Genomic DNA, 27500 nt, shown 5'->3' with positions numbered 1-27500 from the left:
TGAGCTGATGAATATCCTTTTAGCAGACATTCCGTCACCTCTCCTGATAATTCCACCTTTAGACTTGCTTCATCTTTTGTTCTCTGTTTATACACCGAGAGGAATCGAGGACCAGAGGACATAGGTGTATGGAACGAGCTGCCAGAGGAGGTAGTTGAGGCAGGGACTATCCTAATGTTTAAGAAACAGTTAGTCAGGTACATGGATAGGGCAGGTTTGGAGGGGTATGGGCCAAGCGCGGGCAGGTGGGACTAGTGTAGTTGGGGCATGTTGGCCGGTGTGGGCAGGTAGGGCCTGTTTCCACACTGTATCACTCTGTGACTCTAAGTGTACAGGGCAGGCAGACAGTGCCGGTCTAACTCCTTGCTTCCCGTCTATTTCCTGCAGTTAAACCTGAGGTTGTCCGCATGGATGCTGAGTATAAGGAGCACAATGACTCGGGGCTGTTCCTGGCGCTGTTTGTCCTGGTCCGTGCAAACCCTCCTGCAACAATCACCTGGGTGGATGAGAGTGGCGCAGTGATTGTCAACACTTCCAACTTCATGATCTTGGACACCAAGAGTTACCCATGGTTGACCAACCACACGGTGCATGTGCAGCTAACCAGCCTGGCCAAGAACTATTCCTTCACCGCTGGCAACCAGTTTGGTGTCACCAACTCTTCCATCGGCTTTCATGGTAAAGGAAGAGCTCGCGGAACACGGCTCCCCTCTAATGCTAGCTATCCCAAGTAAAGTGTTCTGTCGGCACAGCTTAGGACAGGCAGCATTGAGTTGTGGATGATTCATGGATAGAGTCAAGAAATTATAATTGTCATATGTGTAACAATCGAATAATGAAACTCTTCATGGGCCTGGAAACACAATATATACATAATATATAATTTTAAAAAATCAACAAATTCGCAACCCCAATTCTAATGCAAAAGCCTGAGGTCCTGAGGTCCTTAGTCCAACCAAATACAGTCCATATTTGATAGTTTAGTCGATATTGTGTAAGAAGCTGTTGTTGTTGGGAAGAAACTCTATTTGAACCTGGTGGGCATGGTTTTCAGACTCCTGTACCTTCTTCCCAACGAGCGGAGTGAAGTGCAAACCTGGCCAGGGTGGTGTGGGTCATTGATGTTGGCTGCCTTTATGAGGCAGTGACTCCTGTAGATGGATACACGCGATGGACCGGCCAGTGTCCACCACTGTAATATCCAACTTTACTGGGTGGCCGAGCTGCTGGACCAGGTCAAGATGCAGCAAACATCCGCTCTACGGACATCTGCAATATTCCCTGGGTCTATCCATTGACTGTCCCACGAATCTCATTTCATTCTCCACACGTTCTCATCAACTGGCCCCAGATTCCACCACTCACCTACACACCAGGCACAATTTACATTTAACCCACGGAGCCAAAAGCAATGACAATCCCACGTAGTTCTTGCACGATGTGACGAATGTGTACAGCAGCAACATGGCCACGCGTGGCTGCCTCCTCTGCCATAGGAGAATGGAATTTGCATCAACTCCTATTTATAATGACATAGAACATAGAGCAGTATAGCACCAGAACAGGCCCTTCGGCCCACCACATCAGTACCAAGCCTGATACCAGGATAAACTACTCTCATTTAGACAATAGACAAGACAATAGGTGCAGGAGTAGGCCATTCGGCCCTTCGAGCCAGCACCGCCATTCAATATGATCATGGCTGATCATCCCCAATCAGTACCCCGTTCCTGCCGTCTCCCCATATCCCCTGACTCCGCTATTTTTAAGAGCCCTATCTAGCTCTCGCTTGAAAGCATCCAGAGAACCGTCCTCCACCACCCTCTGAGGAAGAGAATTCCACAGACTCACAACTCTCTGCGAGAAAAAGTCTTTCCTCGTCTCCGTATAAATGTCTGCATATTATCCTTATCACACCGTGTGTCTACCTAAACGCTTCTTAAACATCAGTATCGTATCTGCCTTAACCACCACCCAGCTCTCTCCCACTTCAACGTTTAGAATGCATCATCCAAGCCGGTATTCCGTGCATTACTGAAGGTGCGATGCATGGTCCAAGTCACCAACTTTGAACTAAGACGTTGATCTGAGACCACCTTTGCCGTGCCAGGTAGATGTGGGTGATCAGGTGGTTTTATTTCATAGAGCAGGAAGCTCCTCTACCTTGGCCAACAATTGTATCTTAATGACCAGCTCTAAAATAGACTCACTGGGACTTCTTCTTGTGTACGGTGTGCACAGCCTAACGTTGTTCTGTTTGATCTTCTGTTTGTGGACGCCAGGTTGATTGCATTCGTTGAAACAGAGTGGACCGCGTGAAGGTTGCAATCTCCCACCCCTCTCACCAGATTTATTCAAGAGAGAGTTAGGCTGAGCTTTTAGGGCTAACGGAATCAAGGAATATGGGGAGAAAGTTGGAACGGGGTACTGATTGTGGATGATCAGCCATGATCACAGTGAATGGCGGTGCTGGCACGAAGGGCCGAATGGCCTACTCCTGCACCTATTGTCTATGTTTCTATGTGATTCCTACACTGTTGTCCATGGGATCACGTGACAGGTGGCAATGATGGCAACACAGAAGCACCTGGCTGGAGGTCACGTCCGTTGAGACGAGATACAACCAGGGTTTGTGGGCGTTGGGTTGATGTGGGGGTGAGCACGGTGACTCTTGGCTCCATCTTCTCCCCTCTTGCCTCCAGGGTTTCTCCATGCTCGTGTGGAAGTGCCCATGTTGGTCATTCTCCTCGGCGGAGGCCTGGGCTTCCTGGCCATCCTGCTCCTGAACATCATGGTGCTGTGTATCATCTACCGCAGGAAGGAGAGCGCAGGTAAGACACCAGGTGCAGGTGTGGGGCACTGACACCTGTGGTGCAGGTGTGGGGCATTAACACCTGTGGGGCATTAACACCTGTGGTGCAGGTGTGGGGCATTAACACCTGTGGTGCAGGTGTGGGGCATGGACACCTGTGGTGCAGGTGTGGGGCAGTGACACCAGGTGCAGGTGTGGGGCATTAACACCTGTGGTGCAGGTGTGGGGCATGGACACCTGTGGTGCAGGTGTGGGGCAGTGACACCAGGTGCAGGTGTGGGGCATTAACACCTGTGGTGCAGGTGTGGGGCAGTGACACCAGGTGCAGGTGTGGGGCAGTGACACCTGTGGTGCCGGTGTGGGGCAGTGACACAGGGTGCAGGTGGGGGGCAGTGACACCTGTGGTGCGGGTGTGGGGGAGTGACACCTGTGGTGCAGGTGTGGGGGAGTGACACCAGGTGTAGGGGTGGGGAGTTGACACCTGTGGTGCAGGTGTGGGGCATTAACACCTGTGGTGCAGGTGTGGGGCAGTGACACCAGGTGCAGGTGTGGGGCAGTGACACCTGTGGTGCAGGTGTGGGGCAGTGACACCAGGTGCAGGTGTGGGGCATTGACACCTGTGGTGCAGGTGTGGGGCATTAACACCTGTGGTGCAGGTGTGGGGCATTAACACCTGTGGTGCAGGTGTGGGGCATTGACACCAGGTGCAGGTGTGGGGCAGTGACACCTGTGGTGCAGGTGTGGGGCAGTGACACCAGGTGCAGGTGTGGGGCATTGACACCTGTGGTGCAGGTGTGGGGCATTAACACCTGTGGTGCAGGTGTGGGGCATTGACACCAGGTGCAGGTGTGGGGCATTGACACCTGGTGCAGGTGTGGGGCAGTGACACCTGTGGTGCAGGAAGGAACTGCAGATGCTGGTTTAAACCAAAGATAGACACAAACTGCTGGAGTAACTCAGCGGGACAGGCAGCATCTCTTGAGAGAAGGAATGGGTGACATTTTGGATCGAGACACTTCTTCAGACAGGTTAGGGATAATGGAAACGAGAGATAGAGACGGTGATGTGGGGAGATAAAGAACAATGAATGAAAGATGTGTAAAAAAGTATCAATGATAAAGGAAACGGGCCGTTATAAGCTGTTTGTAGCAAAGATCGTATAGTATCTTTGGTTTGTAGGGTGAAAATGAGAAGCTAGTGCAACTTGGGTGGGGGAAGGATAGAGAGAGAGGAAATGCATTTGTATCTTTGGTTTAAACCGGCATCTGTAGTTCCTTCTTACACATGAAATTGTAGAGATCTCAGTGAAACACTTTGATTGTGTGCTTTCCTGTCATATGCATGATAGACAGTCACAAATAACAGGTAATGCAGAGAGAAAATTACTAGAGTGCAGAACGTAATGTTCCAGCTTCACAGTGTTACAGATACAAAGGGCAGATAAAATAAAAGCGCAAGGCTGGGATTGAGGTAGGTTGGAAGATCACAGACTCTGATAGGGATTTGCAGCAAATTCAACAACATTTTCTTTTCATTCTGTTTCAGATGTAAAACCCAGCAGTGACTCAGTGATTCACAGGTAATTCATTCACTTGATTGCTGTTGACTTTTCGTGCTTCATTTCCTCCTCTGCCCTTTCTTAGTCCATGCCTAGACTTTGCAACGAGTCCTACAAGTTGACCCAAGTCCCACACAGCCAGCTACCTCTATCCTGACTGACACCGTCCCTGTCACCCTCTCTCTTGTGTTTGCTGATCTGTAACGCCCGCCAGCTGGCAGTGTCTGCAGTTTATAGACCCCTCTCTAGTTTTCAAAATCCACCTGAGATGCCCCAACTTTTCTGGAGCACCCCTGAAGTTGATGGCTCTGCCACAGAGTAGCTGGAGATAACTTGTGGAGTTGCACAGAGAACGTGCAAACTCCACATGGGCAGCAGTGGTGGTCAGGATCAAACGGAGCCTCCAGAACCTGTGAGGACACGACTCTACCAGCTGAACCTCTCTCTACATCGACCTGAGACTTGTCTTGTGATCACTGGACTGTCCTGGTCTGGTATGTGTTGACATAACACAGAGAAAACAAATGAATGTTCATCCTAGCCCCAATTATCTGACCCGTACTTGGGACACAAGGACCCTCGTTAGAGCCCATGTTAGAATGCAGTGAGAAGATAACTGACCATGGACCACTGGCCAAGGCCATGTAGAGCCATGCAACAGGTAAACTCAGCGACTGGACCTCCACAAAAGATAGACACAAAATGCTGGAGTAACTCAGCGGGACAGGCAGCATGTCTGGGTGACGTTTCAGGTCAAGACCCTTCTTCACACTGAGAGTCAGGGGAGGGGGAGACGAGAGATATAGACGATGATGAGACGGTGACTATCCCTCCACCCACCCACGTGACAATGTGTACTGATTCCCGTAACTCTCTTGTGTGTTTGTCACTGCAGCGACTCAATGAATGTTAAATGTGATGAGGCACACATTCCCAGAGAGAGCATCTCGCTCCAGTCCAACGTACACCTGGGTCATAATCAGGATGTTCACAGCCCCAACCAGCCCCTCACAGGTAAGCTGAAGACTGCCCCCATCTCCCCTGACCTCTGTCTGTCTTCATGGCTTAAAGGACCGAGTAAAGGTGGGGATATTGTGTAGTTCTGGGCTTTGGAAGGTGCCCGCATGGAGCAGCTCGGCTTGCCAGAGCCTCGGAGAGAAAAACTAAAAAATGCTGGGAACATTCGGCAGGTCAGGCAGCACCTGTGGCAAGAGTGGGGGGGGGGGGGGGAATGGGAGCTTGTTGATGGGGTGTGATCAGCGCACCATTGACTACTGTTGATTTTCTGGAGACTTGGTTGGTTGGGGAGCGTGGCATCTGTAGGCAAGATGACAACGAGTCGAGAACCAGACGCACACAGAGACCTGGAGTGTTGTTGGACTATAGACAATGACGGGGAGGGGAGAGATCGTGGGGAGATGTGAACCCAAGGATATTGGATGGAAATACAAAGGCATTGTTGGATTGGCCAGGAAAGGCTGGAGGAGGGGTAAACGAGGTTGGATGTTTATAACAGCTTGGGTTGCCTCTCTTCAACAAAACACAAGTGTGAGTACAATTCTTATTTGGAGTTTCTGGGCGGTTGCTAACTGCTCTACACTTTCACTTGTAGAGACCGATGAAGCATCGAAGCATCTGTCTGACCACCAGGCAACGGGCAGTGATCTGTCTGGTCAAGAAAATGCTGCAGACACAGACCTGAAAGGTAAATGGTTACGTACGTACACCCCTCGCCCTCTGTCCCAGTCCCAACCCCCACCCCCACCCCCTGTCCCAGTCCCACACCCCCACCCTCTGTCCCAGTCCCAACCCCCACCCCTCTCCCAGTCCCAACCCCCACCCCCACCCCCCGTCTCCCAGTCCCAACCCCCCCACCCCACCCCCTGTCCCAGTCCCACCCCCACCCTCTGTCCCAGTCCCACCCCCCACCCCCTCTCCCAGTCCCACCCAGCCGAGAATTAGTGTTGCGGGTTCACGCTTACAAGAGAGACTCACAGTCTCGTGCCCAGAGTAGGTGAACCAAGGACCACAGGACATAGGCTTAAAATGAAGGGGAAAATATTTAATTGGAATCTGAGGGGTGGACTGGGAGAGGTGGTGGGGGGTGGGGGTGTATGGAACAAGCTGCCAGAGGAGGTAGTTGAGGCTGGGACTATCTCAACATTTAAGAAACAGTTGGACAGGTGCATGGATAGGACAGGTTTGGAGAGATATGGGCCAAGCGCAGGCAGGTGGGACATGCTGGTCGGTGTGGGCAAGTTGGGCTGAAGGGCCTGTGTCGTGCTGTATCACTCTATGAAGGGTTGAAGGAGGGGTTCATCCTCAGCGTGCGTGTGTGAACTCAGTCAGTGTGTGAACAGAAGCTCACTTCCAGGGAGATGGACTAATATTTACACACCAGTACCTGGCAGTGTGCTAACATTGATGTGTGTTCTCTGCTGTGGTTAATATTTGAAAGGTTTCTCCAGCAGCGTGATTATATTTACGGAGGTGATTGCGAGTGTGTTCATATTTTATACACGTTGCTATGTGTGTTGGTAGATACAGGAGACCTCCTGTGGTGTTGCATTGTCTGTGTGACAACTCCCAGAGCATGTTAACATTCATGGAAGAGACATCCATGGGAATAATAACAGGGCAGAGAAACATAGGTGCAGGAGGAGGCCATTCGGCCCTTCGAGCCAGCACCGCCATTCATTGTGATCGTGGCTGATCATCCACAATCAGTACCCCGTTCCTGCCTTCGCCCCATATTCCCTCGATTCCGCTAACCCCGAGCACCTTTGATAATATTGGCAAAGCCCCAGGCAGTGTAATAATATTGATTAGGAATCACTTTGGGAGTGTATTAGTATTTAAAGGAACAAGTGATGATGTGGACATGTATAAGGTGTTCTGCCCTCTGGCACTGTAAGCTAGAGTTACTACCTTACAGTGCCAGAGACCCGGGTTCGATCCTGACTATGGGTGCTGTCTGTACGCAGTTTGTATGTTTGCCCCATTTCTCCCTGGATATTCAGTTCCCTCCCACACTCCAAAGACGTACAGGTTTGTAGGTTAATTGTCCCTAGTGTGTGGAGTAGTGCTAGCATGATCGCTGGTCGGCACAGACTCGGTGGGCCGAAGGGCCTGTTTCTCTAAATTATACTAAACACAGTGGGTTGTGCGGGCTGATCACAGACGTGTGTTTCTGTATCCCGGTTGCAGGAGTCCATCGTTTCCCGATGTCCGGACACCTCTACAAAGTCTCCAGTTTGAGCAGCGATGAGATCTGGCTTTAGTACCATGGGTCATTTGGTCACGGCTTGAAGGACAAAGGCCTGCCATGAATGTGGGGACACGCACACAGCCCCCCCAACATCCAGCGATACAGAACTCAGAGCAGGATTACAACGTGCAACTTTAAACCCCAATCTCCAAACCTCCTGGTGCCTTGGAATGACTGGACGGTCGGTCGGTGTAAGCACGCAAAGAATTCCGGGGGACAGTTCATCCGATCTAGTTATTCACTGAAGCAACAGCAGGCACTTTGGGTGAGGTTGCTCCCCTGTCCATTTTGAGCAGAAATTTAGATTCACAGAATTAAACCCTTCATCTTGTGACAGTTTGAATGTACTTCCCAATTAATCTGGCCTGCCCCAATTTTGTTCCCAAACCTGGGATCCACTTTCTGTATCTTTCTCTTTGCTTTTCCTTTTGTACCAGTTTGACTTGATGTGGTGTTGCAGTAAGCCTTCGTTGTAGGGGAACATCGGGAGGGGAATGGTCCGAGTTGCTGATGTCCATTATAACTGAGTGAGGGATTATCATTGTGTAAGTAGCAGAAACATACAACAGCAGCTGCTGGTTAATGCACAGAGTGCTGGAGTAACTCAGCGGGTCAGGCAGCATCTGTGGAGAACATGGATAGGTGACGTTTTGGGTCGGGACCTTTCTTCAGACTCGGTCTGGTCCTGGAGCCTGGAGCCAGGTGAGTTGCTGGCCCCGGGCTTGCTGGTGGTCGGGGGGGGGAGGGGGCGGGGTGAGGATGGGCGGTCGATGGTCGATGGTCGAGGCCCACGGGCGGCCAGAGTGCAGGTGAGGGTCAGCGTTGGGGGGGTGGAGGCAGGAGTGGCCCTGAAAGTGACCGCAGTAGGTCTGTGCAGGTGGCGGCACTGGCCTGGGGTAGCGGTTGCGGCTAGTGGCCGGAGAAGTGGCTGTCGGTAGGTCAGTCCGCTATAACCAAAATCCACCATTCGTTGGTCCATTAAAAAGATTTACTCTACCTGATTGAATATCACACAAAGCGTTTCACTGTACATATACAATAATAGAAACATAGAAACATAGAAATTAGGTGCAGGAGTAGGCCATTCGGCCCTTCGAGCCTGCACCGCCATTCAATATGATCATGGCTGATCATCCAACTCAGTATCCCGTACCTGCCTTCTCTCCATACCCCCTGATCCCCTTAGCCACAAGGGCCACAACTAACTCCCTCTTAAATATAGCCAATGAACTGGCCTCGACTACCCTCTGTGGCAGAGAGTTCCAGAGATTCACCACTCTCTGTGTGAAAAAAGTTCTTCTCATCTCGTTTTTAAAGGATTTCCCCCTTATCCTTAAGCTGTGACCCCTTGTCCTGGACTTCCCTAACATCGGGAACAATCTTCCTGCATCTAGCCTGTCCAACCCCTTAAGAATTTTGTAAGTTTCTATAAGATATAATAAACCTAAACTTTGTAGACAAAATTGCTGGAGAAACTCAGCGGGTGCAGCAGTATCTATGGAGCGAAGGAAATAGGCAACGTTTCAGCCCGAAACCCAAAGGAAATAGGCAACGTTTCGGGTCGAAACCCAAAGGGTTTCGGCCTGAAACGTTGCCTATTTCCTTCACTCCATAGATGCTGCTGCACCCGCTGAGTTTCTCCAGCAATTTTGTCTACCTTCGATACTCCAGCATCTGCAGTTCCTTCTTAAACCTAAACTCTGTCCTGGTTTACCCCCAAAAAGGTTTGCAAATGACACTACATCCATGTACATAACCCAGCTGCCTTTTTTAAAAAAAGTTGTCAGTGAATTTGCTTCCCCACCTTCTTTAAGAACGTATTTTGAGGGTCACGATTGGTTGCAAAATAAATACCAAGTCTCCCAATCATCACAAGGTGTAACCAGGCCCTTCGGCCCAACTTGCCCATGCTGACCATCTCTGGCTCTTGTGCCTATGGATGTGGCAGCTTCCTGGCAGCTCCATGATCCCTGGTTCTCATCTTGTACATCTCCTCTCTGCATCTCTAAGGCCTTGACCACAAGAAATGATTCTTGTTTTCTTTAAGCACATTCACTAGGTTTTTTTTGGCAAAGTGCTGGAGGAACTCAGCGGGACAGGCAGCAGCATCTCTGGAGAGAAGGAATGGGTGACGTTCTTGGTCGAGACCCTTCTTCAGACTGGCGTGACGGGTTCCAGGCCTGAGTTACATGCTCTTCCTCTGTGTCCTCGACCCCCATCGAATGACCCGATCACAAATACCCTGTGAGGTTCACAGTGCGTTCCCTCTATAGAATAATATTATAGATGGCCATCAGCAACATTCTGTGTTCTCACCCTCTATCCTCAGTGGCACGAAATCTTTCCAAATCTGTCTTTCAAAAGTCAACATTGTTTTGCGTTCCTTAGTACATATTTTTCTACATTTTTATGCACATTTTCTCTTGGCAGGAAGAATGCTTTTAGTAGAGGGGAGTGAAACACTGTCAAATTGTATGTTATAGTTCATTCTTGGGATGTGGGCATGTATTGGCTGGCCTGAATGTCCCAGAACATGGTGGGGAGCCGACTTAATTCACCGTGTGTAGAGAGAGTGGAGCGTTCATGACAAAATGATCAAAGCAAGCGATGGCAGCAGATCCAACACTTACAGATCACGTCTGGAAACATCAAGACATACAAAGTGCTTGGTTGGATTTGGTGGCAATGAAGATGTTTGTGTTGACCCTGCCTGGAGCTCATAAACGTTCTACGTAGAGAGCTAGTTGAAATATTGGGGAGCAGGGGAGTGCTAATGTTAGATTGGACAGTAGCATCTTGCCTATAGAACCGTGGAAGGTAGGAAGGCTCACATTTGAGAGACCCTGGGAAAGAGAGGACTTGATTTGGAAATTGAGATGACGCTACTGTAGATACAATGTGATGCAATGAAGCTTTGGAGAAATAGCACAGAAACATTCTGAAGACCGCTGGCTAGAGTAGTTTTATTAACTCGGGAGAGAGGTGGGTGTTGGAATTGAGAAAGGTTCATCATTTAACAGTTGTGTTCCTGAAGAACTAAATCACTCAGCCCTCAGGAAGCTGGCCACACCAGCAGAACACAGACTAAAGACAAGCACAAGGGGAAAGCCCTGTGGACGCCATGCAACTTATACCCAGTGTCTGAGACAGAGGCAGGGCTCAGAGGAACACTGGAGTTTAGAAACTGGGAAAGGGTTTGAGGGACTGGGCAGAGATTGTGGGAAGGGAGAAGATGAAGGTGGGAGATGGGAATATTTAGCGGGGGACGAGAAGAAAGCTGGAGGTTGTAGATGACAGGAAGGGGAACAATGGCAGTCCCACATATTGTTCTCCATAAACCACTCCTGCTTTTTGATATTCAGCGGATGAAGAATGTTTCTAATTGATAATGAATGTGTTGGGAATGTATGTTAATGAAGTGCATGCAATATTACAGCAGGTCTGACAATGGTTTAATGCAGATGCCAAACAATTGGTAGATATGCTTAAGGTGCTGCCATTTATTGTATTCATATTGTTTAATAATGCAAGATTATATCTCTGTTTTATATATATATATATATTAAATTAAAACACGATGCTGTGAATCTGGTAATACTTCGGTAAATAGATCTCTAAACTCGATCAGCCAAGGTCGAATGGTGGAGTAGACTCAATGGGCCGAATGGCCTTATTCTGCTCCTATGTCTTATGGTCATGATATAATTAAACATATATAATAATGCCACAAACCATGATATTTCAAGCATTAAGCAGATGTGACTGCTTTGTTAATATGTCTCATGTGACAAAGATTGAAACAGCTGGACACAGTGCTGGAGTAACTCAGCGGGTCAGGCAGCATCTCTGGAGAAAAGGAATAGGTGATGTTTCAGGTTGAGATCCTTCTTCAGACTGGAAGATATGTGTGTGTGTGTGTGTGTGTGTGTGGGGGTGGGGGGGGAGGTGGGGAACCAAAGATCCAAAAGCTGCAAGATCTGGGTCAGTCCCAGGATATATTTCTTACAATATACATTGTTGGACATCAACATTTACATTTAACATCGACGAGAGTTTCAATCTGCACTGCAGGAATGTTTATAAAACAAATCTGGCCATTTAAAAAGCTCTTAGGTCACAGAGACATAGAGCACTTGGGAGCCAGAGCACGCTCGGCTGGGAGTTTTGGTGGTGCCCTTTATATGGAGACTCTTTGCATAACTTGGTTATGCAAAACAAAGAATATTACTGTGACTAGTCACATGTGACAAAGTATTCAATCAGTCATTCATTCATTCATTCATGCATTCATTCATTCATTCAGTCATACATTCATTCATTCATTCATTCATACATTCAATCATTCATTTATTCGAGGAGCTGCAGTGCAATGGCGGGGGGCGATGGAGAACATCTCAGTTAGCTACTGGTGGAGTGTGGTGGTGACTATGTTACTGGTCAAGGTTGCAATAGCTGGAGAGGTGAAGCAACAACTATACTGAGTGTGTCAGTGGGGCCACAGAGGAAAGACTGGAGAATCTTCGTAGTGACTTGAATTTGAAGTCCTAGCTTTACCTTGAGTGTTGCCACAAAGACCATGAACACCTTGCCTCAGCTTTAGATAGTGTTGGAGCAGGGCTGGAGATCCTGGCTGGTCATCGGAGGTTGCCGACAATCTCTCAGTCATCTGGTTGAACCAAGGGCAGTGCAGACTGATTGTTATTAATGAACAATGGTCTTCTTGTGTGTCGGGCAATAAAGGAATATTAAAAGTATTTGGGGTTATGGAAAATCAACTTTCTTTACCAATCAATTAAAACAACTCGTAGTTTCTGGGTAGACAAAAGTTTTGGAGAAACTCAGCGGGTGAGGCAGCATCTATGGAGCGAAGGAAATAGGCAACGTTTCGGGTCGAAACCCTTCTTCAGACCGAAAGGTTCCCTATTTCCATCGCTCAATAGATACTGCCTCACCCGCTGAGTTTCTCCAGCATTTTTGTCTACCTTCGATTTTCCAGCATCTGCAGTTCTTTCTTAAACAGCTCATAGTTTCTGGGGTGAGGTTAATACCTGTGTTATTTCCTTTTCACTTTGAAGCCTGTTTTGTGTGAATTCACTCTAAATCCTACCCCTTGGACTGGTATCCATTGTGCAGGTGCTCAGGTGAGGCGTCACTGACTCCTATATACCTGTTGTACCAAATATCACCATGAGAGGGTACCCTGGGTCCAAACGCATCCACATCAGTTGCTACACAATGTATGTCCCCAAATTGGATCTATTTACATATACGTTGACACACCTGCTTGGTGCACCATCTCGCTCCTTCTCCCCCTAGACGGAGCAAAGATAGAGTTCTCCTGGTGCTCATCTGTCACCCCAACAGCCTCCATCTTCCCACATTTCCGTCACCTCCAGTGTGGTCCCACCACTTGCCACATCCTCCCATCTCCCCCCCTCCTGCAGAGACCACTCCCTCCACAACACCTTGGTTCACTCATACCCTGACTCAAGATTGTTAAGGGTTTGGACACGCTAGAGGCAGGAAACATATTCCCGATGTTGTGGGAGTCCAGAACCAGGGGCCACAGTTTAAGAATAAGGGGTAAACCATTTAGAACGCTTTTTCTCACAGAGAGTGGTGAGTCTGTGGAATTCTCTGCCTCAGAGGGCGGTGGAGGCTGGTTCTCTGGATGCTTTCAAGAGAGAGCTAGATAGGGCTTAAAAATAGCGAAGTCAGGGCTTATGGGGAGAAGGCAGAAACGGGGTACTGATTGGGGATGATCAGCCATGATCACATTGAATGGCTGATTTCAAAGGGCCAAATGGCCTACTCCTGCACATATTGTCGATTGTCTATTGCCACCCAAACCATCCCCTCCCCAGGTAGTTTCCCCTGCAACCACAGGAGATGTAACACTTGTCTCTATACCTTCTCCATCACCTCCAGCCAGGGACCTCAAGAGAACTTCCAGGTGAGACAGAGATTCAGGTGCACCTCCTCTAACCTCATCTACTGCATCGGTGTTACCAATGTGGACTCCTGTACATTGGTGAGACCAACAATAAGACTCGGTCCACCAAGGCCCACTGGATGTGCCGGTTGTTAACTATTTTAACTCCCCCTCCCATTCCCAATCTGACCTTTCTGTCCTGGGCCTCCTCCATTGTCAGAGTGAGGCCCAGCGCAAATTGGAGGAACAGCACCTCATATTTCGCTTGGGCTGCTTACACCCCAGCGGTATGAACATTGACTACTCTAACTTCAGGTAGCCCTTTCTTTCTCTCCCCCATCCCACCCCCTTCCCAGTTCTCCCACTAGTCTTACTGTCTCCCTCCGGGGATGTGTAACATTTTATCGCATGGTATCGTGAGGAAGGAAAGCATTTAAAATGATTGTTTTCATTAGATACCCAATTTAATTAGATACCCACCCAGCCCTCAGCAACTTTCTCAGTAGTGTCAATAAACACTGATTTAGGATTGAACTACATTATTGTGCATTACATTACATAACTTGGTAAAACTTGCAAATTAGTTTCAAGTTATCACTCATTGTCCTTGTTACATGAAAGCTTTTTAACTCCTTGATACATGGGAACAGACTGAAGCATCTATGGAGTTTCACAGACTGAGGCATCTATGGAGACCCTTTGGGTCTCGACTCGAAACGTCACCTATTCCTTCGCTCCATAAATGCTGTCTCACCCGCTGAGTTTCTCCAGCAATTTTGCCTACCTTCGATTTTTCCAGCATCTGCAATTCTTTCTTAACCACCTCACAGTCTGAAGCATTGGAATGGGATGGAAGGGAAGGTTTGCTCCACATTTACTTCCATCTGCTTGTCACGAACCATCCTCCTGTTTTATCATTAATGTTTTATTATTATTATTAATGTTTAGTGTTTTCTGAGTCATTCGTAACTGTCACTGTATGTCATGTTGTTACTTGTGGACGGAGCACCAAGGCAAATTCCTTGTATGTGAATACTTGGCCAATAAACTTACTTACTTACTTACAATCTTATTCACTGCAGATGTTTTGGAAGTGAAGTTGGGGTCATTTGTCTTATGTAATGAATGTACCTCAGAACAGAGAATAATCGCACATTCATTGAATCATTGCATTCCACAAATTGTGCTGCAATTGTGCTTACATAAGGCCAATTGTCTCCACACCTTCGCTAGACTTCAATGCTTGAGGAATGTTAGAACTCTGGGACATTTGCGTTTGATAAATATCATCGAATTATAAAAGGCAATGAAGGTCAGAATCCTTCAGATATGGTTTACATAACTGTCCTGTTCACTAGTAGTTTTAATTATAGTCCATAATAATGATGTATGACATGATTGATGGTCATTTGGATAATTGATCTGGTTAACTGTGGCTGTTGAATGGGTATTGGTGTGGATTGGTGATGACTGACGATGGCTTATGACCATGTGCCGTTTCATGGAGGAATTTTCATTCATTGATCTTTGGGCTGTGGGTGTTGCTGGAATGGTCCTCAACCCTTGGGAAGGCGGTGAGGAGCTCACCTTGGTGATGCTGCCACAGTGCTGGAGGGGAGGGAGGATCAGCAGGAATGAGGAAGCAGCAAGTCCTTCCACGTCAGGGTGGAGTGGGGCCACCTGCAGGGGTACATGCTGGTTGGGGTGTTCCCATGAACCTGCTGCCCTTGTACTTCCTGGTGGGAGAGCTCACAGGCTGGGCAGTGCTGGCAGAGTAGATGGATCTGGTGTTTAAGAAGGAACTGCAGATGCTGGAGAATCGAAGGTACACAAAAAAGCTGGAGAAACTCAGCGGGTGCAGCAGCATCTATGGAGCGAAGGAAATAGGTAACGTTTCGGGCCGAAACCCGAAAGGGTTTCGGCCCGAAACGTTGCCTATTTCCTTCAGGATTTCAGCCCGAAATGTTGCCTATTTCCTTCAGGATTTTGTGCCGAAACGTTGCCTATTTCCTTCGCTCCATAGATGCTGCTGCACCAGATGGATCTGGTGGTTGATGGAAGGAACAGATAGTTATAGGCAGTGGATAGTCAGATGCCAACTACCAGAAACGTGAGCAGTGAACCCTGTCATCAGGAACAACTATTGCAGAAGACGGTGGAGTCCTGTCGGTGTCCGGACGCTGATAGGAAGAGAAAGTAAACTGGAAACACCAAGATGTTGGTCAACAGGTCAATGTTACGAAGGAGGGAAGCTGAATCCATCAGTACACGGTTGTAGAGACAAGGAATGTCAGACGTTGGAATCTTGAGCAAAACCCAAGGACTGGAGGAAAGCAATAGGTCAGGCAGCATCTGTGGAGGAATGGACAGGTGATGTTTCAAGTTGGGACCCTTCTTCTGACTGATTATAGAAAGGGGGGGAGGGGTGGGACAAAGTCTAGCAAGTGATGGGTGGATACAGGTGATTAGGGGTTTGACTGGCAGAGATGGGTGGAACAAGGGGCAAAGGCTAGAGGTGACACGGAAATAAAAGGAGGTCAGATAAGGAGAGAAGTGAAATATGAAGAGTGAGGGAGGGATGTCGAGGGATGGGGCCCAGCTCCACCAACGCAGCGGCTGTTTCTGCCCACACCATTGAGAAACACACCCATCCATTAGAAAAAGAGTAATGGGGGTAACCAAGGTGTGTGTGTGTCTCAGTCCGTGTTATTGTGTGTCAGTGTGTGTGTGTGTGTGTGTGTGTGTGTGTGTGTGTGTGTGTGTGTGTGTGTGTGTGTCACCGTGTGTGTGCGTCAGTGTGTGTGTGTGTGTGTCAGTGTATGTGCATCTGTGTGTGTGTGTGTCTCAGTGTGTGTGTGTGTGTGTTATTGTGTGTCAGTGTGTGTGTGTCACCGTGTGTGTGTCAGTGTGTGTGTGTCACCGTGTGTGTGTCAGTGTGTGTGTCATTGTTTGTGTGTGTGTGTGTGAGCAGCTGAGGTGAGGATTGAACCAGGGTCAGTAGCGTTGTGGCAGTGGCTCTTGTAGCTGCGACACTCGGCTGTCCTGGGGCATTGCATGGGTCGGTATTGGCAGGAGTTGCAGAGAGGGAGGCCCTGGGTGTTTATAAGAGCACCAGTTTCTTTCTCCTTAACGCAGCATTTGAAGCTTTAAGATTCCTCTTTCATGAATGACTGAATCTTTACCTTTTTGTTTGTGAAGGGAGAATTCTTTTCCCATTTGGCCAATGTATTTATGTAATACATTTAAGCTGAAATTATATAAAAGTGTTGCTATGCTTGATTGCTGCCTCTTGCTAACCTGAAGGCAATAACTCACAGTTGCTAAGAAACAGCAGGTGATACAGGGCAGGCAGCGCCTTGTTTTCAAGGTCAACGATCGCTTCTGTTATGTGAGCACATTTTTCATCAAACCTTTTCGCTACAAGTCTGAGAGGTCAGTGAGGAAGGCAGAAAGCGAGAGATACAGCAGGGAAACAGGCCCTTCGACCCACCGAGTCCGCACCAACCAGCGATGCCCGCACACCAACACTATCCCACACACACTAGGGACAATTTACAATGTTTACCAAAGCCAATTAACCTACAAACCTGCCTGTCTTTGGAGTGTGGGAGGAAAACGCGTAGCACCAGAGAAAACCACGCAGGTCACGGGGGAGAACTGCAAACTCCGTACAGACACGCGCCCGTCGCCTAGTCGGGTATGAACCGCGGGTCTCTGGCGCTGTGAGGCAGTAGCTACTCTGCTCGCATCATTGCTCCAAAGCACAACTCTTTCCAAATATTGAGGTCAACAAGACCACCTGTTACAGGAGCCCAGGGCCTAGTCCAGAATATTACACTCGCTTGACTGGTCTTGTAAAGAAACCACTTGTGGAAATACATGAAATAAAACCAGAAACTAGCTTAAAAACGGCAACGTTGGCCATTTGAATGCTGTTGTTTGGGTCACTTTCCCTCAGTAATTGTCAATTTTGCAAGAATTGCCCAGGAGTCTCTGGGAACTTAACCCTCGATCTTATCCGAACCCGTGGGGTCAAAAGACCCTGGGAGAAGGTCACGGGGGTCACTTGACATCTCGGACTATCTCGATCGGCTCTTTAGTCATGGCTACCTTGGCACTAACCTCATTCCCCTTTCTTATGCATGGTCACATGGCATCCATCTTATTTCACTCCAAATGGTCTCAAACGTAAGTCACGTATTGTCTTTCCCCGGTACTGACTGGTTAGCATGCATACAAAAGGCCCTTTCACTGTACCTTCGGTACGTTACGGGGACAATAAAACTAACCCTGAACCGAAACGAAATGTATTTTTTCAACATTCGCTTAGAGGATAGAAAAAGCCTATATTGGCGTGGGCAGAATGGATGGGGAAATGAATGCCATGCTACAGACAAATCTTCACGAGTTAGAACCAGGCCCGCTAGATCATAGGCCTGTACGTGTCACAAATGTGAAATAGTGTTAGTCTGAGAATCGTCAATCCACCCATGAAATATTATGCTCTTGTTCGCCTTTTCCCCAGATGCTGCCTGTTCTGCTAAACCCTTTATTTATTATTATTTCAGGAAATTTCCTCCCTTCCCCCAAAAGCGATGTTTTCTTCCACCACTCCATGTAATCCCTGTGTGAAACTCTCAACTAACAAGGAATGAAATTCACGTTTAGTTTTGTTAGGGTATACAGCATGGAAAGCAGGCTGTTTGTCTCACTGAGTCCATGCCAACGCAGAGATCATGTTATACAAGATGTTGGAGTATGCGGAACACATTTAGAGTATTGTGTGGTCAAACTATAGACCCAAGCAATTACTCTTCCTCTTGCAAATGCACTTGTTTGTGGTTTTAATTCGAGATATAACAGAAAAAAAACACACTATCCAATTTATCAATGTTAATACGGCTCATTCCATTTATTTTTCAATAGTATTATTGACAATCTCTTTTATTTTACCATTGTCCTTTCCTGGCATTGGGTTCAGCTGTGAAGTGTCTCTGTCACATGACCAAGCCGGACACACACGGTACGACACACACACACACACACACGGTCAACACCCACACGGACCACGTCACACACACCACACACCACAAACATACACACGGACACCATACATTCACACGGACACACCATCACACACACACATCGTTGACACACACATCACTTTCGACAACCCCACCAGCCACACACGACACTACACACCACAACTAGACACCACACAGCACACACATTGGACCACAACACAGCTGACACATGGACCCACACACACACACACACACCATCACAATCATACACACGCGGACACAACACCACATCACACACACACACACGGACACACACACACACACACACACACACACATACACACACACACATACACACACACACACACACACACACACACACACACACACACACAAACACACACACAAAAAAACACACACACACATTCACATACACACACGATACACACACTTCGTACACGCCCGTCGGACACACCCACCCACACACCACACAAACAAACACAGGACGACAGTGACCAAACTAGAGTGTACACCACCAAATATTAATCAGCACTCTACTTAACACAGAGGGACATCAGTGCCAACAACACTTTACTGTTGATGGGTATGGAGTAACTGAGCCCCACCCACTGCTCATATTTACTGCGCACACCACACGTATAATACCCCAAAAAAACACCACGTACACATAGCAGCAACCCACGGCCACTGATTGTTATGAAATATCATTCTGGCCAATACTGGAAAATATCAAACTGAACACAACTGGCTACTAACTACCCAACAAAGGTGGACATTTTGAGTATCGACCAATCACGACGGTAACATGGGATAATCCCTGACATGCTACAAGATTCGATACCTCCTTTACTGCTACCAGTGTGCTATGATTTTTTTAATTCAAGATCCGTGAAGTGACTGAGCAACCGCTATGGAGTGGCTGCATCTGTCACGAGTGATAGTGATCAAAAGATGTCAAGGAGGCAAGACTTCTGTAGCATCAGATGCAACACCACCCCGTAGCTTCAGAGTCCTCAGTGTTGACTGGTCCTGGTACAACAAAGCGGAACACACAAGGTATTTTAAGACGTGTAGGAAGGAACTGCAGATGCTGGTTTAAAAACCGTAAGACACAAAATGCTGGAGTAACTCAGTCGGGACAGGCCAGCATCTGTGGGAGAAGAAGGACTGGGGGTGATGGTTTTCGGGTTCGAGACCCTTCTATCAGACTGGTCAGTATGTTCAATGCTCTGGGATTTATTTTATTTATTTATTTCTCTCAGTGCGCTCTGTTTTTCTGGGGAGACGATGTCTGGTTTCCGGGAAGCACACATGGTTTGTTGGAAAATCCCTCAGACAGGGTTCGTACACGGGAATGATCCCAGAGACGACCTTCCAAAACTAGTTTTGCTGGCTCGGGTCTGGGAGAAGCAGCTGGCTCCATTTACTCCACTCTAATTATAAACACTGACTGGATTTGTCTTCAGTTTGGTCCACACCCACCTCGGGAGGGCTCACACCCTCCCATGTGACATCTAAAGTTCAAATGGGCAGTTGAAGCATTTGCATCTTTGTGTTCCTAAAGAGAGTTGCGTTGATCCTTTTGAGCTAATAGGTTTTGAATTTTTGTGTAATAATGAGCTACCTCTCCCCCTTGTGTGTTGTGGTGTTGATGCTTGTTAAGCCTTGGGATTGGGGAGTTCTTATTAAACTTAACTCTCACTCGATACAACTCGGCGAACATTAAAATAGCCACATGTCTGGTTATTTTTGCAACTTCATCACAACCAGAGAGTGGTTTAATCTTGTGGAATTCTCTGCCACAGAAGGTGTTTGAGGCCAGTTCATTGGCTACATATTTAAAGAGGGGAGTTAGATGTGGCCCTTTGTGGCTAAAGGGTATCAGAGTTGGATTGATCAGGATACTGAGTTTGGATGATCAGCCGTGAGATCATATATGAATGGCGGTGCCAGGGCCTCGAAGGGCCGAATGGCTACTCCTGCACCTATTTTCTATGTTTCCATCATGTTTATTTATTCATGTGTGTATATATTTATACAAGGTACTGGAGACACACTGATCTGTTGCTGTATTCATGCCTACTATGTTCTGTGTGCTGAAGCACAAGCACAAGAATGTCATTGTCCTATACGGGAACGAACATGACAATAAACTCACTTGAACTCTCGTGTAATGAAGTCGGTCCTCATCTCGTGGTCGTGCGCTTATGGTTTATGTGTTGGGGGTAAGATTCAAGCCCCTCTACCTATAGTTGTCATGGAATTTAAGCAAAGAAAGTCTGACCAGCACATCTTTGTTTCAGTTCTAATGCTCACAAGACAATAGCAAGACATCCTTATTTAATTTTCAAAGCACAAACTTCATATCGTCGTAAGTATTGCTTTATCGCCAAGAACGCTGTTCTTCAGGACCGCAGCGCGTTCTTGCTGATTACTGCTCATGTAATGATCTTTTTTTTATAGATCCTGCCTTATTTCATCTTGTGCTTCTTCCAGTAGATTAATAGGTTGGGTTCATAACAACGAGAGGTTTAAGAAGGAAATTGCAGATGCGGGAAAAAACGCAAGGTTGGATAAAAATGGAGAAGAGCTCAGCTGGAGAAACTCAGAGTTGCGGCGGAAGAACGCATCTTTGGACGATAGCAGAAGGGAAGGGGGGGGTGGTGACTACGCAAGTCAGGTGGGGTGACGACACGTACTGACGAAAGGATCACCATATTCCTCTCGCTCAGCATAGATGGCTTCAGCTTTATGAAGGTTCCTTTGCCTGGCCCCATAGATGTTTAGCTGCTCAAGCTCACCGCTGAGTTTTCTCACCACGCATTTTTATCTACCTTTAGGTTCAAGGGGGGTGAATGTGTCTGTTCTTAGCCTTTGTTAATCACAGAAAACCGCACTCAGAACGAACTCGGAGAGATCCTGTTCTTCTATTAGCAGAAGGGCAATGTTAAGTCTGATTCCAGAAACTCACCCACTATTTGATCTGATCTCCTTGTCAACGATAGTTAGTGTGATAATGCTAGTGAGTAAGGCAGGAAACAACAACATGTGTTCTACACTGCCCGTGGTGCGGTTTAGATAAGGGAATAAACGCCCTGTCAACGAGTGGGCCCCCTGATGGAGTTCCGGGACCGACGCTGGGCTCTGAGCACAGGGTGTTGAATGTATCCTCAATAAGGATTGTATCATAGCTGAATAGTAGGTATTATGGAGATATGTTTGTGTTTGTATTATGGTGGTGGGTTTCCGGCTTGTTTTATTGTAGTGTCAATATATATTTTTACATAATTGAATAAATGTTTTGATTAAAAAAAAAGTGTCTACACGCTTTCACATTGCCAACAGGACAGACTGGGCTGTCAGCTAGACCTGGCTCGATGGTTGTGTGTAGTAGACTCCATGATCATACGACCCATCCTCCGGCTGCGGGACGTCAGGTAGAATGAATCTCTGCCTGCCACATACTAAACGTTAGTATTTTAGATTCAAGATACAGCATGGAACCAGCCCTTCGACTTCCGCACCAAGTCCATGCTGACCATACAATCACCCATACTCACACTAGTTTGCTATGCTATGGCCACAGTCTTAGAATAAAGGGAGGTTCATGTAAGACTGAGGTGAAAAAAACTTTTTTCACCTTGCCAGAGAGTTGTGAATTTGTGTGTGAATTCCCTGCCACAGGAGGGCAGTGGAGGCCAAAGTCACTGGGTGGATTTAAAGAGAGAGTTAGATAGAGCTCTAGGGGCTAGTGGAGTCAATGGATATGGATAGAAGGCAGGCACGGGGTTTGATAGGGGATGAATGATCAGCCATGATCACAAATGAAATGGCGGTGTGCTGGCTCAAAGGGCCGAATGGCTTCCTCCTGCACACCTATTGTCTATGTTTTCTATTCCACTTTCTCGATCACTCCACCAGGCCACTACACAAAAGGAAGGATTAAAGAGGCTATTTAACCTACAGACCCACCTGTTATTGGGTATGAGGGAGAAAAACCAGACCCCACGGGGCCTGTGTCCGTGGAAAACTCCTGCCAGGTGCAGAAGAAGACTTCTGGAACTTGTTCGCACAAATGGAAAGTAACCTGGAATTAGCGATCTGACTCGTGGTGGGGGCCTCTTTCAGTTCTCGTTCTTGGCTGCTGTCTCTGTTGCTTTAAAACAAAAGAGGAGAGAGCAATGTTTTAAAACGACCATGCAATACCTGAATGTTGCAGGGCGGGCGGGAAGATGAGAACACCAGTCCTGAGGTAAAATGTGTCAGCAAAACTTAAACTGAGCGTAATAGCCAAGTGCAACTATCCACTTAATTTATGGTTTCACAATAACTTCAATTAACTAAGCTTCCCACTTCCTTAACTCTCCCGCATTTTTGCATATTCCAATAACTCACGTGCTCAATCATTGCTCTGAAATCATCCACGCACAAAACCACCTCAAATAGTAGATATATTGTAACTCAATTTCCCAGTTTTGTGGCTGAGTTTTGCAAATCGTAATTTAGCATTTCAATACACTAACCCAATATTGAGATCCTCTCAATCGTCCGAGAGTGCGGTAGCTCGACAGCTACGGCTCTACCTAGAGATGGTCTCTTTGCCAAAAGTCAGAGCAGTCCAAGTCGTTCAAGTCCTAATTCCCTATCGTGAAATGCCCCGGGTGCACGTTCAACGGCGCGCTTTCGGATTTTTATTTATATATATTCAGGTTGAAAGCTCTTTACGGGCCTTTCAGTCACGGAACTTTACATCAACAGAAAACGTGGCTCAAGTATTCTATTCTGCCGCAAGTCTGAAGAAGGTTTTCGGCCCGAAAGCGTTGCTATTTCCTTCGCTCAGCATAGATTGATGCTGCACCCACTGAGGTTCTCGCAGAACCTTTGTCATACCAACTTTTCTGCACGGCTGGCGCCAAGTTGCATAACTGAGCTCAATCCCTGCTTAGAAACAAGACTAGACTATAGGTATGGGCAGGAGTAGGCATTTCAGCGCCTTCGGGCCAGCAGGCGGACCCGCGCATTCTAATGTGGACCATGGCTGATCATCTAGTAATCAGTACCCTCGTTCCTGCTTTCTCCCGCGCATATCACGTTTAGCCCTAAGAGCTACATCTATCCTCTGTGTGAAAAAACCCTGCTTCTTGGGTCTCTTTTAAATTTTGTGTCTCCCACTTTAAACGCTATGCCCCGGATTTTAAGGCCCCATTACCCTGGGGGAAAAGACTGTTGGGCTATTCACCTTGTAAAACGTAAATTTAACACCAACTGTGGTTGTGTGGATTGGATGAGAAATGTGATTAAAATGCTGAACCTAGAGTGGGAAAGTGGAGGAAGGATTGGCCTCAAATGTAGTGAGACTCCCCCACAGGATGAATGCTTGTGGTTAAATTGTTAGTGTGTTTTGTGTGTTTTCTTCTTTCCATTGTACCGACTTCGCTGGCAAATTCCATTTTTGCATTTCACTTGCACCTTTATGTATCAAGTGACTAAATAAAACTGATTGATTGATTGATTGAAATAGTGATGTCCGAGCGTGAGATGGCTTAGTGGGTGGCGCAAAGGCACCTGTTTCTCATGCTGTACTTCCTCTAAATCCATTTAAACAAGCGCTTGAAGGGGATACATCATGTGTAATCTTAACTATGCACATATCGCACCATGGTGTTGGAGCATAGGATCAATGCATTTCAGTATGTCGTCTGTAGTGTACACTGACATTATGACATAAATTGAATGAAATCATTTCATTTTCATTTCTATCAGTTTCAGAGGAGCGGCTTGCGTGGCTGCATCTACAGAACTGCTTTGTCTTGATGAGAAATTAATTAGTGTGATCTATGTCATGCCTCTAGTCACACCCAGGCCCCAGGCACATTATAGTCGCCCCCCTTTAATTGCAGTCCCCTGGGGTCGCTGCCAATACTCCAGTCGTTTAGTGTTTCACTGTCCGGGAGCAGGTAGTCCCGTTTACTTACGTTTGTCGATGATATCGGAGTATCTTCCACGTGGTCCATCCCCCTCATCACCAGGTTTACTCTGGAGAAAAAGGAAATGTAAAAGAGTATCAGACGGCATCAGATGGCACCAGCAACTGATCTTGATTTTTTGCAGTACCATATTTACTCTTGTTGCATCACCAATCCGGGAACCCACATAAATAAAACATCCTGGTCTGCTTAAGTTATCCAGTATTCCCTATTAGCAAGAGGGCAGGCATCAGATTCTGGATAGAAAGAACCCTCTATGTAATCATCCCAGGTACACATGTTTTTCAGTCTAGAATCTGGCAAGTGGACCTAGATTCAATTGGAGGCAGGGCTTTAGTCTGTAATCTAAATCACTAGTAGATACTAGACCAAGACTCTGACAGAAGTCCCAAAGAACTTTTGACAGCAAATAAATCGAGGAGCAAAAAAAGGAAATTCCCCCCACAAACCCCCTCTTGGAATCATTTGTCTTTTTACTGGAAATGTCAAAAATATAACAGACAAAATGGTGTTCTATTTTTACGAAGGAACTGCTAGAGTGCTGGAGAATCGATAGTTTAGACATAAATGCTGGAGTAAAACTCAGAGCGTGTGAGGGAGGCATCTATGGAGCGCAAAAGGAAGTAGGGTGAATTTTGCGGGTGCGATTCCTGAGTAAGGGTCTCGACGCCTAACGTCACTTATTTTCGCTGTCGGAGTCGCATGGATGCTGTCTCACCGACCTCTGAGTTTTCTCCAACATTTGTTGTCTACCTGGCAAAGTGTTGGAGCATGGATTTAATTTGTTGCCACCTACAGGTAGCCAGAGTATACTAGTGAAGAGGTTTACATGGTCAAGACTTGTGTGTCAAGTCCTGCTCGTGCTTGGTTCAATGAGGTTCACATCTGATGGCAATACCAATAAACTTTGATCTTTACTTACTGCAAGGATGGCTCTTGCTCTGCGGGGCTGTAATGGGTCACATCTAGCATGCAGATGGTTGCCCTGGGATGAGGTTGGGTGCAGAGTAGTTCTTCAGCGACTGCGAGCGTGTGAAGAAAAAACACTTCAGGCTCGTGAATGGAGGCCAGTTCCCTACCTCCATATTATTACGGCTAGTCTTTCTTATTTTGGGTCCAAAGTCTTGTGGGACAGGTGTAGACGAAGGCTTTGCAGCCTGATCTAAGTTGATATGGACATTGATTCAAGATTCATTTCAGGATTTCCTCTGTTCGCTTTGCCCTCTGTTAATGTTACCATGGAGGAATACTGAACACAATTACATGGCATAGTCATGCAAGCATGAGCTCATTCCTGGGACGCGGCCCTGTTTAGCAATACACTGCTGCCTCCATGATCCTCAGCAGGCGTGGATCTCGCCCCTCCCCCCCCCCCCTGCACAGCCATCATGATGCCATTACCTGGGGCTCTCTGATTGAAGTCTAGCAGAAGCGACATTTGCGCCTGACCTGCAAGAAATGGACAAATAGACGATTCTGTTACATCTGGACCAGCAGGTTCTTACTCGATAGAAAACAGCTCGTAAAAATAAACAGGGCCCGCTTGGCCTGGCAGCAGCGAGTGCTGTGGGTCTGACCCCCATGACCTCACACACTAGCACAGCTGGGGACAATTTCCAATTTTACCGAAAGGCTAATGGAACCATAACAATCGTGTAGGCGGCCTTTTAATGTGATATGAACTGAGCACCCGGGAAACGCACGTGTCAGCGTGGACTAAACGTACAACCATGCTGCCTAAACTGAGAGGTCTAGTCACTCTTTACCCAAGGGGGGTGGAGAGTGGGTCGGTGGGGTGTTATAGCATTTAATTATTTAATGTCATTAGTTTGGCTTGTCCTATGGCCAGCTATGACCCATCCACAATCATATGACACAGCTCCCAAAAGCCACATCAGGCCAACATGATCATCATACTACATATTCGCCTGGGCTAATGAAGGTGGATATAAAGAATGGCACCCCTGGGGGAAGGGTGAGTGTAAACATCCTGCATACTCCTCAGCAGCAGAGTATGCCAGATTAAAGAGAATGACAGCAATACACTGCAGAAGCGCGAGGCCTCCGATTTCGCCAGTCTTATATCTACAAGAGATCGTCATATATTTGTAGTTGTCTGATTTGCAAACCCTGGTCGATCCGAAGACGAGAGATGTAGCTTGTTTTTGAATGTTGTGAACACACAGGCAGGGAACAAGGCCCCTTTCCGCCATCTAGTCGCATAACTGGTCTCACTCGACCAGGCATAATATCCGGCACTCTCGGCATACTGCTCCGCCTCAAACTGTCTGGGGAATTTACAGAGGCCAATTAAGCTGGCAAACATTGTAGGCGTCGTTAGGATGTGGTGGGGAAACGCTGTGCGGGAGAATCTGGAAGCGTGCAAACTCACACAGACAGAACCGTGTCAGTCAAGGATGCGAACCTGGGTCTCTGGCGGCTTGTGGCGTGGCTAACAAACTCTTAACCCGGGGCCTAGCAACACCTGCCTGTTGTAAATGTTTGAGATCCCCAGGCAGCAGAAAGAGATAGCTGGGGCGCATCATGTCTGCCCTTGAGAACCTCATCAACCTTGAACACATAATATCTCTTGTCATAATTCATTCGTCAATTAGTCTTTTTGCAAAAAAAAGGTGCATATCAAACAGAATTGGACGGTTGGCTAACACCCATTCCAGATCATGTATGTACGAGAAACAATCTGTATGACAAAGGCAACTCCTGCAGGAGGATGTCAGCGTTCGTGCGTGCGTGCTTCTGCGGGGGCTGGCAGCAAGTTGTGTGTGAGCGTGTGTACCTGCACAGACTGTGTGTGTGGGCCCATGTGCGTTGCGTGGGCAGGCATTGTGTGAGTGTGTGTAGCGTGCGTACTTGTGTGTGCTCCCATGTGCGACTTGC

At 47.3% G+C, this 27500-nt stretch overlaps 1 protein-coding gene across 1 annotated transcript in view; it reads left to right on the top strand.

Annotated features, from left to right (window-relative positions):
* The window catches only part of LOC129712252 (transmembrane protein 25-like), a 14432-nt gene extending 6695 nt beyond the window's left edge, over positions 1-7737 (top strand). The window contains exons 4-9 of the mRNA XM_055660530.1: positions 388-678; positions 2703-2831; positions 4358-4391; positions 5266-5384; positions 5983-6075; positions 7578-7737. Coding sequence (XP_055516505.1) covers positions 388-678; positions 2703-2831; positions 4358-4391; positions 5266-5384; positions 5983-6075; positions 7578-7651 — 740 coding nt within the window. The 3' untranslated portion in view covers positions 7652-7737. The remainder of the gene's footprint in view (positions 1-387; positions 679-2702; positions 2832-4357; positions 4392-5265; positions 5385-5982; positions 6076-7577) is intronic.
* The last annotated feature ends 19763 nt before the right edge of the window (positions 7738-27500 follow it).

This window comes from Leucoraja erinacea, chromosome 32, assembly GCF_028641065.1.
Source record: "Leucoraja erinacea ecotype New England chromosome 32, Leri_hhj_1, whole genome shotgun sequence".
In the NCBI taxonomy this organism is placed as follows: domain Eukaryota; kingdom Metazoa; phylum Chordata; class Chondrichthyes; order Rajiformes; family Rajidae; genus Leucoraja; species Leucoraja erinaceus.
The sequence above is the reverse complement of the archived record's forward strand: the minus strand, read 5'-3'. Positions and strand labels throughout refer to the sequence as shown.